This window comes from Leuresthes tenuis, unplaced genomic scaffold (assembly GCF_036924035.1).
Source record: "Leuresthes tenuis unplaced genomic scaffold, fLeuTen1.0.hap1 SCAF_24, whole genome shotgun sequence".
Taxonomy (NCBI): Eukaryota; Metazoa; Chordata; class Actinopteri; order Atheriniformes; family Atherinopsidae; genus Leuresthes; species Leuresthes tenuis.
In genome coordinates, this window is record NW_027325378.1 from 18,441,176 (window position 1) to 18,457,816 (window position 16,641).

Consider the following 16,641-nt stretch of genomic DNA (forward strand, 5'->3'; position numbering starts at 1 on the left):
CCATATCTCTCAAGCCACATAAGCCTTAAAGACTATTATAGGTTCTAATCAAGTTTATCCATTTGAAAGCTGGAAACAGTGGGGGAATATGCATTTTAAATGGTCTTTTTTGTCCACTTGTTGTGTTGCTCTATGCAGAATCATTAAGTGCTTTACCACAGTGCTAATTAATGACAATTAATGGGAGAGAAAAAAACAGTGTCATATCAAAGTTGATATTTTATATTGCATGGTATATTATTAGTTCTCTACAGCGCAGATTATATACAAAATAGATGATGGATCCAAAAAGTTATGTCAGTACATCAGCTACCAAGCATCAGCACCTATGTCCTCTCAATGGCAACAAGGAAAAAAAAAGAAAAAGTGACAAGTGTCTTTCTTGCAGTTTCCTAAAATCATATTGTTGCTCGTGTCACAAAGCAGTCAGGAAAATGTACAGGAAAATATAAGCTCTCTTTTTTACAATTATGGAGGTAACATAACCCTCCTCTTCTAGAGTTAGTTTATTTTATTAAACAAGTTCTAACTAGCAACCATGTACTTTAATCGTCACTCCATTTATCAGTGATCTTGAAAAGCATATGGCAGCTTTGGATTCACTGCAACAAATGGCAAACTGGTTTGCACCCAGATTTACTTCAGTGTATTTAGACCTTATTTCCTATTAAGTCATTCAGTTGTTATTAGAACATTTGTAGGAATGTAGAGATTCGTAAAAAGGAAACTACTGTACATGCAAAGCTTGCCATTTTTACAGTGTTACCGAGCATTTCTGAGGTTGTACAGAAAAACACAAGTTGAGTATATTAAGGTTTTGTTCACGAGAAAAGGAAAACACAGACAGATAAAGTGGCTGCCACTAAAATAACAGCAAACAGCAATAAGAGCACAAAGATGTGACTGCGCTGGCATAGAGGCTGGTTAGCTGTGCCAGGCTGCTCCTCATCAACGGAGAACAGAGTTAGGGAGGCGCTGTCGGTGCAGCTGAGTGGTTCTGCATACTGTGGCCCATGGGGCTCCACCATCCAGCGCATCACGTTGACTTTCATCTCCATGTCATCGATCATCTGATCAATTTGACTGATCTCCTGCTCCATGGTGACGCGTTCCTCGCTCTCTAGGCCAGCAGGGAGAGTTTCTGTCTGGTCCAGGTCTGGCAGACTGAGCGCTCGAGCCGCCACCTCGCTGCCCCCACCTGCATGACCAAAAATCAACATGAAACATTTCCACAACTCACTTTCACTCGCTTTACTGTTCAAAGGCTGATTGATTAACTGGCAATAACTCAGTTTAGCACAATTATTCAACAATTCACCTGTGGATCAAAGGCATTTTCATTTTTTTTTTAAATATCAACCGGTCTATTCATCATAAATATGCACCCCATGGTGGCACTCAAGGAAAGGCAAGGCAGTTACTGAAGACGGTAAGGTTCATCATCAGTGTATATGAGAACCTGATGCTGTGAGCGAGCCAGACCTTTCAGTGGCACTCTTACAGCCATGTTGTGGCTAATGAGAAAAGGGGTCCACAGAACAAAATGGCTAAATGTTAAAAAGACAGGTAGGTATAGGTATGAATTTAGGGGTTTAGAACTGCAAACCAACTAAGAAAGTTGCTGAAAATGGGAATTGTAGAGTTTGAGGAAAGGAAAGAAGAGTATATGGATCTTAACACATTTGCAGATTTGATAATTTCTTTTTTGCATCAGAAAGCACCAAAGAAAAACATCTGTATGACAGGTTCCCACTATAATATAATAATTACTAAGACAAAGATCTCCTTTACCTTGTAGGCCAGTTTGCACCAGGGACTCTGTGTTAGCCGGCGAGAAAATGTCTCCGATGTTAAAAACTTTGCACATGTCAACGTGCAGGAGCTCTAGACTGGAGGAGAAGGCCACCCAGAGGAGCTCCATCTCCTTGCGTTCCTCCTCAGGCAGGCTCTTGTTGCGGAGATGTGAGGTCAGGTGATGACAGGCGGCCACAGCCAGCTTTTGGGCCTTTTCTCTAGTTTGTCGCAACTCATCGCGCAGCTGTAAGCTATCTGTGCATCCACCAACACATGAGGCTAAATGCCGGTAACATGCCACCACCTTTGTGACAGAAAAGAAGTGACAAAGATTTAATATTGTTAGTTGTAGAATTTAGAGAAAAAGACATCAGAGGAAAAGGGCAACATCTTTCTTTACAACTGCAGTGTCCACTGTGTTTTACACAGCCATGGATGTGCCCTTGTTGTCCACATGGCCTGATCAAGTATACATAAGACCACTAATCTTAATTAGGTATTGTTCATCTATCTAGTCTTTTGAACAGCTATCCAACACTGAATAAATCACCAACAGACATCTATACATCCATGCACACAAAATCAGTGCACTAAAACAGAAATAATGAAACATTTTTGAGCTGTCAAAGGAAAAAAAATCACTTATAAACATCGACAATCTAATCCCTTCAAAACAATGACAGGTGTATGTCAAAAAATCCAACCACATTTCGAAAGTTGTTTGCTCTAAATAATATGTTAACTATGTTTTATTAATAGCCGTTAGCTTAACCTTGACGGATTAACTGGCGTGGTTTCATTCATTAAAAATATTATATATAATCCCATTATCATTGATCTATTTCTAGATAAGCCAAAACAACCTTGCGCGCTCAGAGCACCAGTGGCCCATTTTCATGCTGGTGACAGGGGAGAAAAAGGAATACTGTAATAACTACAAGTATATGAGCATTTATGTTATCGTCTACTTTATTATATACAATTTTTGTTTCAGCTTTAAAATAAATTACTTTAGAAAAATAAATCTTTTATTATCTTTAGTATTGTTCCACTGTATTTTTAAGTCTAACCTACCTATCTACATGTTATGTCTGATTTTTATTTCAACCTTTAATCATTTACTACTTGGGCCTCTATGTGACTAAGCAGCTACATCACTCAAGTTGCACCAGGGAAGTCATTTCATTCAACAAAGCCCATTTCACAGTTACAAGTTCCAGGATTTATCTGTGGTTTTATCTATTTGTGCCTGCAAACCGGCTGTAGATTTGAACCCTCTTGGTTCACTAAAAACAAATCAGCAATATGTTAACAGACAAAATAGTAAGCCATCGTTAAAACAACTCAATAGGTACTGCCAACTGGAAAAAATGCAAGGCACAGACATGGCATTAAATGATGCGTTAACTGAGTGCAGCTACAAAGACTCAGTGGCCCAAGAAATTCTTTTCGGTGAGAGTGCTCTTTTAGCTGCGGGGGTGACATCTTTTTCAGGGTTTCTTCTTGTGTAAGTTCAGTCTGCAAAGCATTATCGTGTAAAATATCACAGTGAAGCTGATTTAATAGAGACAAAATATTTCACCCCTTATGCAGTGCAAGTGCTCTTTGTTATCTCCATAAGTCAAGTATTCCGCTGTCAAATTCATTTGTATATTACTGTGTTTAAAAGCATTAATGTTACAGGTGTTTGATGTGAAAAGAAAGAGGAGAAAAAAAGAATGACACGGTGACAAGATCATGCATGTATCACTGTAAAATAAATATGCCACAGCATGGGCCTGAACAATCCCAGCATGGAGAAAAATGGAAACCCTGCAGCAGCTTACCTTTATCAAAGAATCCACCAAAGCCTTTCCATCTGCCAAAGCCTTGTCTTTGCCAGCTGTGCAATCATCGCCAACTTTGTTATTTACAAGTGGCATGAGGATGATTTGTCCGGAGTCTCAGACTCTGCCACAGCAGGCAAGATTTTGGCCCAACTGCCCTTCACTTCTCTGGCTGCCCCTGCTCCTCTTCGCACCCTGGAAGATGCCTCATTCAGCAGCTGAGAGTCCAGGCAGACTCAGTACAGAGGCGGCATGTTGCAGAACAAAATTCCCCTCCTGCAACTAATTTGCAATTAAACTTGCCAAACATTGTCTGGAGGCCGTAGCGGGAAAGTCAAACTAATAAAGAAAAAGTATAATAAACTGATGTAACTCTTAAGCAAGGTGCTAATCCTGTGATTGACCCCTTTGCACTGACGCAAGCTAAGACATACAGCTAATCTCATTAACCATCACTGAGACCCGGCAGATAGGAGAGCAGCTGGCTGTCTTCCACGATGGTCCTTTCACAAACTGAGGAGGCTGGGCTCTGTTACCTCAAGCCCTCCACATTGGCTACACCTCTTTCACTCAACTGTAAAGGTCAATTATTCTGCAAAGAGTAGCCTGTTGATCAAAGAAAAAGTCAGTTCCTATTTTGTACTGGTTGAGAATTAAGATGTTTACCTTAGTATAAAGGTACACTAATACAATAAACCGCAAATAATCATGCAGTCAGAGAGATAAATGCCCAAACTGAAATATAACAGGTTTCTGACCCAAATAAATCAATAAAACCCAAAAATATGAAAATATCTATCATTATAATTCACTTTAGGGGTTATTAATATAGTTATCTTTCTATCATAGTGTCTTATTACACTGACATAGCTAAAAGTGATAGGTGTAAAACTTCGTAATTGGTAATACTTTGATGTTTGACTTCAGAAAACCTTTGTCTTTTTAATTTTTAATAAAAACAAAGCCAATTTTTTTTTTGTTTGTTTGTTTGCAAGGGAGGATAAAGATTTGACTTTTTAGCAACGGAAACAGGTCATGTGATCTGATGGGTCCAGACTGATCCTGTTCTGGGGTGATGGGCAGGATCAGAAGAGCAGTCATCATGCCCCATGGGGGGGGAGCATTAAAACCTAAGGTTACTTCAGCAGGTCAGGTCTTGTTCTTGGTTAATACCATATGTGCATAAAAAAATTAAATCAGCTAAGAATCTGAATATACTGAAAGACCAGATTTTTCTATCGACACATCTCTCCCCCTAATGGCACGGGACTATTCCAAAACAACAAAGTTAGGAGTCAAAGAGCTCAAACTGTAAAACAGTGGTTCAGGGAGCACGACATCATTTTCCACACACGGATTAGCCACCACAGAGCCCAGACCTTAACCCTTATTGGAAATCTTTGGAATGTGCTGCTATAAACTTTACGCAGCAGACTCTGGAATCATCAACAAGAGATGTTGGTAAAATACTTTAAATGAATAAATTGTGCGCATTGCCTGGGTTTCCAAATGATGCCACAGTGAATACAATAGTTAATGTTCAGGGGGGACGCAATAACTGCTCCGAAGGAAGGTGAGTGGTCTGCTGAACATCATTTCAAATCCCAATTCAAGCTATGTCATTTCATTTCTCATATTACTCCCTGTGACAGCACAATATAGCCCGACTCTTATGACAAGAAGGTCAAAGATGATTTGCTTTGAGGATAAAACTAAAATTAAATCAATTGAGTAAATTTCCTGCCTATTTGTTGCGAGCGATTATCCCAAATCCATGTGGTTCACAAGTAAATGTTTGCTTTCCCCCCCCCATTCATCTCTTTTCATTTTCAGATAATTTGCTTTTTAGAGTCCGTTCCCTCAGCCTTCAGCATATTCTCTCATTGCGGCGGATCCTGATGAAAGAGTGATCGTGGCTTGGTATACCTCAAGTTTCACTTTAAAACAGAGGCAATCAAATATTGTGCAAATGACACAAAGATTTAGAAAAAAAAGCCTGTAGGAGATCCAGAGAGCGATCCATTACAGCATCATATGCAAAACTGTTCTTGTGCATAACTATTGTATTTACCTGTCTAAGGTCTTGTTGTGCCTGTTTTTGTTTCCAGTCTTTCTTATTATCCATATCAGACTAATGCATACTCAGCAGCTTAAATACAATTGTTAGAATATGAGACTTTAAGGTTAGGAATAGTTGTCTAGAGCATGTCCCTGAGGGCAGCTAATAAACTGTTATGTGCTGTGTAATAATCACTGAGTCCGAGCAGGTTGATGAATTCAATGGACGATTTACATATGGGTCCTCTTGTTTTTCACCATTTGACACGTCCTCTCACAAATGTTACCCATGGAGCCAAGACCAATAAAACTGTTGAAAGTCTGCAAAAACTACAAGCCTTTTTCAGGGTCCGACTGAAGGAGGGAGAATAAAAAGAATGAGACAAATACAGAATGAGGATATTGAAATATTTATGCTTGATCATCACACATCTGAACCTGTGTCCCCGAGAAAAGTTATATACGGCAAAAGGACCTTAAAAGTTTAAGTTAAACATTCTGCAGCTTCACTGATATAACACAGGGATGTAAACTGTAAAAATATTCCTACGTTATAGCTGCAAATTACAACATCTAAAGTGTTTGATCATTTTTAAAACCCCGATCAATTCTTTGATCTAATGTAAGCTAATAAAAAAGAAACAAAAAAAAACAAACAAGAAATTAATTCGAATCAGCTTTGAGTAGAACATGTTCTGAGAAAAAAACAAAACAAAAAAAAAACAGCAGTGACTGTAAGCAGAGCGAAGGAGGAATTTAGTTTAGAAAACATTACAGAATAGGGAAAATGTTAAAAATATAGCATATACAGAGTCCATAAAGTCTACAATTTAAAAAATTATATTATAAAGGCAACTGATGAGATATCTTAATTAGATTTGTTCTATGTATTCAGTAGTTAAAGTTTTTAAATCACATTGCAGTTGTGTATATACCCTGTATATACAAGGGGAAAATTTTAGCTTCAGGCTGTCCAGCAGATGTAAAAACAGAAGGAAAAGGGCAAACCGGATAAGGAAGTGGAGCTGAACAAGGCTCAAACTGAACACTTCTGTGATGAAAGGCTTCTTTTTAAAAGGACTTTAAAGAGTCTGCAGAGAAAACCAACTCAGAATGACTGCGGAATGAAGACATAGTATTCATGTGAACTTTAAACCTGTTTGTTTCCAGACAAATACCAGATTATTTTACATAGAACTAAGGAGAGGTGGCACGAGTTGTTTTGCCTTTTAGTTACACGGGGTATCTGAAGCAGCCTCTACCACAGAGGGCTCGCATCATATGAATATTTACATGCATTGAGAAAAAAAAAAAGAACTTATCAGATGATCCTGATGTGTTTTTCCTATATAAAAAGTACCTGAAGTCATCCAAATGATAAACACTTTGAATTAACAATGAATGTTTTTTTTCCCCCTTAAAGAAAATTGTTTTCAGTAAGAAGCTCTACGTTGTACTTTTTTTTCTTTACAATGATTTTTCATTATTGCTCTGAGCCAAAGAAGTCAGATACTTAAAGTCCACAGGGTTTTCAGCTTATAATTTGGTGTTTTATGACAAAATAGTTTATTTTATCATTCTAGAGTAGTAGATGTCATGAGAGCTTCATCCACAAGTCAAATTGGAAATTTTGAAGTTCTTGAATTATAGACCATCCATTTTTCTTGTTTTTGAAAACTGTATAGAGATATGAAAAATATGACCGAAACTGTATTTAAAAAAAAAACAAAAAAAAACACAGCCCTGCTGCCCGTTTCAGCCATTAATGAAAGCCCGTGTTCTCCTAGAATATTTGACCGTTATGTACCCTCAGTGAAAATGGCTGCCAACTTTACATTGCTACATGGAGGCAGTTGATCATATTCTAATACACTAGCAAACGGGTCAAAGATCATCTCATGCATCAAGCACTTTAACTGGTGATTATCCATTTATCAAGTCAAGGTCACTGAAAAGCTGACATTATGGATTTCTAGGATTGAAGATGCACTGCAATTTCTATTGTAGTACATCTTCAGCTGTGGGATTCAGCTGTGTTCTCTTCCAAGTCCATAACAAAAACTGTGTACCCATCTTTAACTTCTGTTACAGGGAATAAAATAGAGGGAGGATCTCCCCTATTGCTAAAACCAAGAAACAGGTTTTCCTGAAGGTAGACTCTCGGATTCACTGGAATAGAACTATCGGAACTACTGATGGTCTCACTTCTCAGATAAAGAGTATTTGCATTTCGGAGAGCTTTTTCAAAATGACTAATTCTGACCACAAGGGAAACAATGAATCTTAAAAAAAAAAAAAAAAACCTACCCCCTCAACTCACCCTGTGTATGGTCCAACCACCATGTTATCCTACACATTACACTCAGGTCTAAAATCCCCATTTACACTTCAGCATGCATGCAGGCACCACACACAAACAGGACTCCGCACTTGAAAAATTCTTTATTAAACCGTTATACTACATTTTCAATTAAAATTACCCCCCACCCCCCAGCATAAAAGAAGTAGTAAGAGCTTTTTAACGCACATTAATGGACTTCCACTTCATAACCTCTGTGCGTGCAGAGACTGAAACCCCTCCCCCAGATTAAAGGAAGCGCCAGGCGGGTATTGACGCTCTGGTTAAGTGCAGAGAAACTATAGCCGAGGCATGAATGAGGCAATGCATTAGAAAAAGGTGTCCATGCAGAAAGAGCATGCTACAAAAAGAACCCATTCAATGCTTCATACCGTAGGCAGTGACCTCGGCTGACATCGAGTAAGTGGTGCCTGGATGTCAAGCCAAAAAAAAAAAAAAAAAAAAAAAAAAAAAACCACACAAGGAGCAAATAGCCTCAAGGATTACAATATTGTTTTTTAAAAAAAAAAAAAAATATATATATATATATATATATACACACACACATACAGTTTTCCCAAGGTACCCAAAAGCCTTTTTCAAGAGAAGCTTTTAAAAGCCAAATGAAAGTAGCTGGGGTTCTCAGGTTTGTGCGGTCCTAACATTTTTTCTGAGAACTCGGCTTGGCGTACTCATCCGAGGTGACGTGACTGCCTCCTTGAGGTTGGCCAGCAGGCCTCGCTTGGCCTTGGGCTGCACAGAGGACTTCTGGGACTGTTTGGAAAGTTGATCCTTAAGCGAGGCAATCTCCCTGTCCTTTTCAACATTCTGCTGTTGAATGTCCAGGAAGGATTTTGACTTGTGGGGTTTGGGAAGAAAAAAAAAAAAACTTTAAACTATAGACAGATTTCAGATATTTTCGCATGTCAAACTCCTACCCTATCAACAAATGCACAGTTTTCATAGTCTATGGTTTAATGGCCTCCTGCAATCAGTGACCTCACCTGTTCGTCAGCCTTCTTCTGCAGAGACTCCAGATCAGCTGATTTCTCCAGGAAGCCGTCTCTGACATCCTGTAGCGTTTTGCTGAGCTCCTGCAGCCTTTTCTCAAGGGACAAAATTAACTAAAAGACCAAACAGAACCATGACTGTGATCAGACCGAGGAGATGCTCAGTTGAGAATTTATGTTCACGTTACTCTACCTGTTGCTTATCCTCACATATCCTCTCTATGGTGCACTTCTCCTTGTGCAGTCGTTGGTATTGATAGTCGCCTGTGTGAACAACAAGACTTTGTTGCTTTTTCAGCAAATGTTAGGAACTTGACATCATGGGAGAAGATAAATCATATTACCCGCTGCTTCTGCATCCGTAGATGGTTGAGTCCGACAGGACTGCTCCACTGCAGAAATACCTCTTGTACTGGATGCCAAGGCCTCCAACTCTAACACTTTACGTCTGAGGGCCTACACAGTTGGCACAAGAACAATCCGGTGGGCCAATGATATAGTGATCTAATGCTTTCGACTAGTCACTTTGGCAGCACGACACAGGAGATGTTCAGATTCAAGCCGACTCAGTTTGTGTTGAAATGGAAATTCCTTCTTTAATTGCAGTCACTATGACTCAACATGAATAACTGTTGTTTTTTTTGCCACTGAACACCAATTTTAGGACTCTCAGGAACAGGGGTTAAAATCGAGCTAAATCTTAAAACAGTGGAATTGACAGATTGTAAACTACCTATTAAATATTAAAAAGAACAAAAACTGCACCTCTACTTTCTCTTGCTCTGCAGTGAACTGATCAAGTGGTACGTAGTCGTCTTCCAGATTGTTCATAGCACACTGGTAAGCGTGCTCCTTAATGGCATCTTTGTACATCTCAAACGTGTTCTCTAGTTTTTCTGCGTAGCTCTCTTTCAGCTCCTCCATCTGTCGACTTAAAGTAAAGGTGACATGTATGAGGTTAACATGTCGACATTGTTCAAATAAACAATCCTTGAATCCGTCTAAATAATTAGCTTTATTTTTTTTTTATTTGAAAAAAAAGAAAAAAGTAACATACGTGCGGAGTTCTTCACTCTCCATGAGCTGTTGTAACATTGCGTCTCCCATTTCTTTGCGTATTTCCATTTCCTGCACCAGGTTTTTCCTTCGCTCTGCCAGTAGTTTTGTGCGTAGAGTCTCAATCATATTCACAAGTTCCTGTATCAAAGAAATATACAGAAATATCAGAAACGCAGTGAACGTAGATGGACCTGGGGGCAGAACTAAATGGCATTGATGGAACAAGTACGGGAGAGCGTATGATATACAGTACTGCACAAAGAGTTGTAAGCCACCTTTCATTTCATAATATTTTTCCAAGGAACCAGACTTTCATGTAGTATTTTAAACTGCTTTTCAGCAGCAGTTTGTCAAACATTCAGAGGTCTTTGAAAGTTTTTCTTGGGACATTTGCTGATTTTTCAACAATTCAGTCCAGCCCTTGCACCATTTTCAGAGGAATGCGTTTGTCAAGTGACTTAAGACTGACCTGCAAAACAATCAAGCATAAAAAGAGGCACCAAAGTCAAGGGATGCACCATCTACACTTACCAGAATTCTTAGCAAAGGACCCATTTTACGCCAAATTTCTTAGGTTGCATCTACAGAAGTAATAAAAAGAAAAGCTCAACAGGTCTTATGAGTGATTAATCCTCCCAAGAGCGTGGGCCGCAACAATAATGAAGCAGTGTGGGATCATCTGGACAGAGAACAGAACAAAAGGCAGCCGACATCCAAAGAAGAGCTTTGGGGTGTCCTTCAAGAAGCCTGGAGAACTATTCCTGAAGCCTACTTAAAGAAATGACAGTAAGCTTGTCTAAGAGGGTTCAGACTGTGTTGAAGAATGCAAAGTACATTTGAAATGAAAGTACATTTATCCTTATTTACTGCATTTCTATTTGTCGGCACACATTTCAGTCAATGACTCAGTCACTGTAATTCTGGCAGAAACGACGAGTGGCTCAAAACTTAGTGTTGTGTATGAATATAGTCGCTGTACACTCTGTGGCAGCACAGTCACGTCAGCATCGTTTTCGTCATCAAGCAGCTCCTCTTCAGACAGGCAGCTCTCCAGGGCCTGGTTGTCAATCACACCATTCCTCACCAGAGGCTTCCCATCTCGACCAACCAGACAAGGGGCCAGAGATTCCACAGGCTTGTCTGGGATCACCTGAACCACCTACAGCAAAGCACAGCCGAGATTAGCAATGCAGCTCACTCAGATTCCCCTCCGATTATCTCATTCCGTTGAGTGCTCAAGCCAACCTGTTTGGCCACAGCAGAGAATTTCATAACGTGGAGAGTCTCGTCGTAGGTGGAGGCACACTGGTTAATGTTCACGATCATTGAGGCGCTTCCTTTGCCGCAGAAGAAAGCCTGGAAGAGCTTAGTAAGCTTGCTTTCACGGAAAGGAACATAGCTGATCTTCATTCTTATGGGCACAAGCACACATGTGAATTCTGTCAAATTCATTCGCACAGGAGCTTTAATGGAATTCACCAAATGTACAAGTCAGTCCAATTAAGAGCTTTTAGCTGCTGGGGATGAATTTAAAAACCCACGTACCTGTCAGACTGACTGCAGCGAAGCGCGTTGATACACTTCCCCAGAATGAGAAGGGAATTGTTTATGTTCCCGGCTTCTTTCAGCCTCTCTCCGAAAGTCTTTGTTTTGTGACATCTTTCTGAGCCAGCCAGGTCACAGAGAGAAAACCTGACAAAAAGATGCATTTATAACTCATTTCCAGCATTATCTCTATGTTCATCATGCTACAGCCATAGAGCCAGAGTTTGGGTGGCCAGATTCCACGTGAACAATTTCACATTTAACCTAAGAGAAAACTTGAGTAGTATCAAGTTCATACATCTTCATGTATTGAAGTCAAAACTCAAGTCCACATTGGTACCACTGACCTGACAACATTTTTACACTTTTTATTTTAAAATAAATGGGTCAATTCTTCAGAGCTTTGCCCGACAACCCTTGCACACCTCATTTACTTATCTAGCTTATTTTGATTTTGTAGTTGGTCAAATTAGTTGTTAAATCAAAGCTTCTTTTCGGTAGCGGCATCAATGAATTGACAACAAAGCTGTAGATTAGGAAAACATCCCAAGTGAGACAGTTTGATTGTGGAACTCTACCAACAGCCGTGTGTGTGGCCTTTGCCGACATTACCCATAACCGGCTTTATTAGCAGCAGTTGTGCCCTCTTTGTTACGTCTTATTTGGAATGGAAGAAGTGTCACAATAGAAAAACCACAAACAGAAACATCTGAATATTCATGAGGCCAGGTACTTACTCAGAGATCCTTTTAACTGTACCTGCATCAATCTTCAGTAACTTCATGGTAAATATGCTATGGCTGTAAGAAAAGCTGATATTAGTTTTGGAAAAGCAAGCATACAGGAGGAAAAAGAAAGAAATTTTACCTTCTGCTGGAGGAGTGGTTCATCTTCGTAGCAGCAGCGCTTCGGTTTTTATTTCCAAATTGAAGCAGTTTACTGGCCTCATTCAAACTCTGGATGTTAATCCACCTGAGGTCTGAAAGAGACAGTCTTTGATTTCATTTTTTTTAAAAAAAAAAAGGGCCACGTGTTGCTGATATCTTTTATTTGCATTAAACATTTATCAAACCTTTAACATAAGCGTTTCCAGCGCCGTCATCACAAACACGAAGGGAGGCCCGTTTCTTGGACAGGGCTGGTTGAAGCAGATCATAGACGCACTCATTGTAGATTTCAAAGAAAGCCACCCATAAGGCAAACTGGTTGCTGCTTGCTTCTGTTGAGTAAAACACTGCTGGAGCAAACGCAATTTGGAGCGGAACTGTTAGACAAGCTGCACGTCACAGGGTTCTTTCATTGAATATATACAGTGTTGGTCAATCCAAAAGGATTTTACTCAAAATCCACTGAAAAGGTTGAACCAACTTTCCAGGGGAGATCAGGCATCAGACAGCTACAACACAGGAAGGATTTCTCCCAATTCACTTGTTCGGTCTCAATTTTTAGGGTGTTCAATAAGCAACAAACATTTCAGATATTCTGTGACCACATTGTATATTTTCAGGTTCACAAGAAACCTTCTTCCCAAGCAGTGGAATCCTTGCCTGCGTGCGACGAGCCACTGTTCTAAAGATCATGGATCTGTTCCTGGTGTGTGTCGAGTTACCCGTTTGGTTGTAGGATTCAGGAGGGGGTGAAAGACAGGTGTCAGGGGAGGTCACATACTCTGAACTGCTGTTTGTTCTTAAGCGATCACATTCCTGAATGAGAATAAAGACATATTCATGTTAAGACACCACCTTCAGACAGAACTGTGTCTTTGTGATGTTCAGCAGCAAGTAAAGACAAACTCAAGTCCTCACTTCTTTGACTGAAGCAAAAATGGCAGCTTTAGCTGCTCTCTCCTGCTTGACTTGGTCAGGATCCAGACACTGTGCACCATTCCTGAGGTACGGTTTCAGATCCATCTGCTCATACTGATGACCTCCAATGTAATGAAAGGTTGCTTGCAACACTCGAGGGAGTGTCCCTGGCTCTTTTGACGTTCCTAGCAGGATTTTACAACCTAATTTTAGGACCTTTGTATGATTTTTCAGTGACCAAAGCTCAGAAGGTTTCTGCTGCCAGACCTACCCTGGATAGTGAAGGTTTTCCCAGCATTCGTCACACCGTAGCTGAATATCAGCGCATTCTTTCCATCCAAGAAATCAGACGTTTGGCTTTTGACTGTGCCCTCAAACAGCTCGGCTTGTGTCGTCTGTGGCCCAAAAATCTGAGAGCCAGCGGATGGATGAAGCTGAAATGTATGCAGATGCTGGTCTATAATGGCAGAAAGCTCATTTCAAAGCTTACTAACCTGTGTGAAGGAGAATTTGTGGATCGACATGCCAATTCCTTTCTCACTGCACTTCATGGTGGCTGAGCCCTTTGGTGCACACAATGTCACTGTGTGGCTGTCTTCAATCACAACACAATCCTATAGAAGAATAAAAGGGAACCATTAACCGATAAGTTTAATATGTACACACACACACAGTCCGAGTCAAACTAACGACTGCAAAGCAAAGGAGAATCTCCAGCTGGAATAAGGTGTGCTTTGACAACATCTTTACAGGAACCAGTTACTACTGGTGCCCAACTTTCATTTTGTATCATAACAGACTGAATTCATGTCATGAATTTAGCCTAAACTTGAAGGAAGTTTATGTGACAGAGCCCATTTCATTATCCTTCTCCTTTTGCATGGAATCAACCTCAAAATTACATAGAATTAAAGAAGCCTATTCTACTAAGGCAGTCTCATTTCCATTTTAAGGGAAGTTTAGCAGGATTCTCGTGGTTTTGTCAGTGTGTTGTAACGGTTGCTGTTGTCTTGGCCAGCACACTTGCAAAAGAGAGCTTACACTTTTCCTGGCATGATAATAATAATCATTACTCTGTTGTGGAGAACAGATTGGTCGGACTCATCGTGGTCAGCCTCTTATGGGAAATTTATTGAACAGATCGTCATAGAGACCTGTACATGTCAGCATACACGGAAATTCCCAATGACCTCAGTTTGGGACGACTCTTTCTACATCATTCAGTGTGTATGTGACACAAACCCAATCTCTAGTCGGCACCTGCTGTCTGAGGACGCTACTGCAGCCTCGTCATTATCTAGACAGGGTTCATGCTGACCTCAACAACGTGTTATCAGAGCTTATGTCAAGGCTCTGCTCTCCCACCACTCCAACTCGTGTTCGATCATTTTCCGAACAATTCCACCGTCAAAGAAACTGAAGTAGTACCATAAACCATCAAATGGTTTACATTTGATGGTTTATGTTACATTTGCAGAATCTGAAGTGGGAGAAAGATGTGGTCGTGGGCACCGCCTCCATTCTTTTCACTCGTTTAGTTAGGAAAAACCAACATAATACAGGTTTCAAGCACCCTTCCTAACCAAGTAATTGTGTCTTGTTCTGGAACTTGGTTGAAAAGTATTTTATGAAGATCAACTCAAACACTTAAAGCAGCCAGAATACAGCCCACATTCATGAATCAGGAAGATGGCAAAAAAACAAAAACAGAGCAACAGTATGAATATGCCATACTGTACCTGATCTTCATTGTCAGAGAGCTCCTCTTTAGAAAAAGGCCTGACTCGGAGGTAAACTCTCATCATCTGCTGCTCAGTCTGACAAACAAAGACAAGTACTTCAGTTCTTCCAAGCGATTCATCTAAAAACTTGTGCAGCCCGAGGAAGCATTACTGCTATGTCAGCATTTTATGATGAAAACAAAGGCAGGGGGGGTACAAAAAATTACCTGCTGTTCTGAGGGGCTGTCTGGAGGAACATCGCATGTCAAGTCCATGTCAACAAGCTGCATGCAGTCACTCTCCATCTCGGTTGAGTCAAGGAATGTACTCATTTTACAGCAAAATGCATGTATAAGAGGGAGCGATCGTCTTGTTCCAGCACAAATTCTGACTGGAAAGCCACTCTCTCAAGTCACAGGACACTGTGACGTTAAAACAAGCTGCAGGGGGAGGAAGGAGGTCTTCTGATTTTCATCCAGTGAAAATCACCAGCTGGTAATCCCTTTTTATTGGAAGCAGGTGTGAACTCCAGCAAACCATCAGGTGTGACCAATCAGCTTGGAGGGGCTGCTCCTTTCCTTGTTTGTGCATACAAGGTAAGAACTTACTGTGTTAAGTAAGGATTTCTTGGAAACTAAAAGAAAACTCCTTTAATGCATACCCAGAAATCGCTGATGCAATTTTAAGATGATTTTATTTGTTTGCTGTGCAACCAAATAACTTAAAAATAAAGCAGATATGTCTATATTTAGGTTCTCAAACAGAGTAATTTGAGCTGTATGATTTAAGTTATGTTACCTCCAATAAAACGTTTGAGAAATGTTGCATGAAGAACATGCATCTTATAAAACAGTTAATCTGTTGTGGCTCTTGGATCAGGGGCACGGTCAAATAGTGAAAAGACCGACCTCCTGATGCCTTTTTCCCTGACTTTGCTGGGAAAAAACATCCGAGGGTTAATGACACACGATCGAAGAAAACATTCACACCCACACTTATACCAAAGATGCAATAATATGGCTCTGCAGCACAGGGACTCCAGTTGTTTTAGTTAATATTCTACAGAAAAGTGCTTTATTTACCTATCTGATAAAATCTCATTGTTATACAGAAGTTTTGTTGGTCATAAGGAAAGGTGGTGGGAAACCTCTATGGGGACTTAGGAAAAGACAACTGCTTTGGAATGAGAATCTAAGAATACTTTAGCACAGAAAACGCAGCTGCTCGACATCTTTAAATACTTTGTCTACTGCGACCTTATCAGTTTCCCAAATGTTATGAGATATGTAGAATATTAAGGTTCACTATAAAAGGATATCCCCACAGAAGAGTTTGTACTCTTTGATCCTCACTTTTATCCAAATAAATAACTACTTAAGGTAGTTTTTATAGCTAAAGGTAAAAGGACACCGAGCCTCCTTTCCTCAGCATTAAAGATCGTTACAGATTGAAAGTCGTATCTGATAATATGGAAAAGTGGCAGCA

General features: G+C 40.0%; 2 protein-coding genes across 2 annotated transcripts; both read right to left on the reverse strand.

Annotated features, from left to right (window-relative positions):
• Window positions 1-652: 652 nt before the first annotated feature.
• rgs9bp (regulator of G protein signaling 9 binding protein) lies at window positions 653-3,716 on the reverse strand. The gene is made up of 3 exons (XM_072378351.1): window positions 3,621-3,716; window positions 1,792-2,098; window positions 653-1,198 (listed from the first exon to the last, which is right to left on the reverse strand). The coding sequence occupies exons 1-3, from the start codon at window positions 3,714-3,716 to the stop codon at window positions 822-824; spliced, it is 780 nt and encodes a 259-aa protein (XP_072234452.1). The 3' UTR covers window positions 653-821.
• A 4,942-nt stretch (window positions 3,717-8,658) lies between these two features.
• On the reverse strand, window positions 8,659-15,461 carry LOC140284425 (kinesin-like protein KIF20A). Its single transcript, XM_072378295.1, has 18 exons — window positions 15,384-15,461; window positions 15,175-15,252; window positions 13,930-14,049; window positions 13,707-13,845; window positions 13,436-13,620; window positions 13,240-13,333; window positions 12,703-12,864; window positions 12,498-12,609; window positions 12,368-12,430; window positions 11,631-11,777; window positions 11,331-11,496; window positions 11,065-11,244; window positions 10,084-10,223; window positions 9,792-9,957; window positions 9,371-9,482; window positions 9,220-9,290; window positions 9,021-9,140; window positions 8,659-8,874 (listed from the first exon to the last, which is right to left on the reverse strand). The coding sequence occupies exons 1-18, from the start codon at window positions 15,459-15,461 to the stop codon at window positions 8,659-8,661; spliced, it is 2,349 nt and encodes a 782-aa protein (XP_072234396.1).
• Window positions 15,462-16,641: the final 1,180 nt, after the last annotated feature.

Bases quoted from the DNA above. Each gene is read 5' to 3' on its own strand.
- LOC140284425 (XM_072378295.1), bottom strand. From the start codon at position 15,461: ATGGAGAGTGACTGCATGCAGCTTGTTGACATGGACTTGACATGCGAT. The intron at 13,621-13,706 runs GTAGGTCTGGCA...AAATCCTGCTAG, and splicing joins GAAAACCTTCACTATCCAGG to GAACGTCAAAAGAGCCAGGG. The intron at 9,483-9,791 runs GTGCAGTTTTTG...CCAACTGTGTAG, and splicing joins CAGAGCAAGAGAAAGTAGAG to GCCCTCAGACGTAAAGTGTT.
- rgs9bp (XM_072378351.1), bottom strand. From the start codon at position 3,716: ATGCCACTTGTAAATAACAAAGTTGGCGATGATTGCACAGCTGGCAAA. The intron at 2,099-3,620 runs GTAAGCTGCTGC...TCTGTCACAAAG, and splicing joins TGGTGGATTCTTTGATAAAG to GTGGTGGCATGTTACCGGCA. The intron at 1,199-1,791 runs GTAAAGGAGATC...TTGGTCATGCAG, and splicing joins GGTGCAAACTGGCCTACAAG to GTGGGGGCAGCGAGGTGGCG.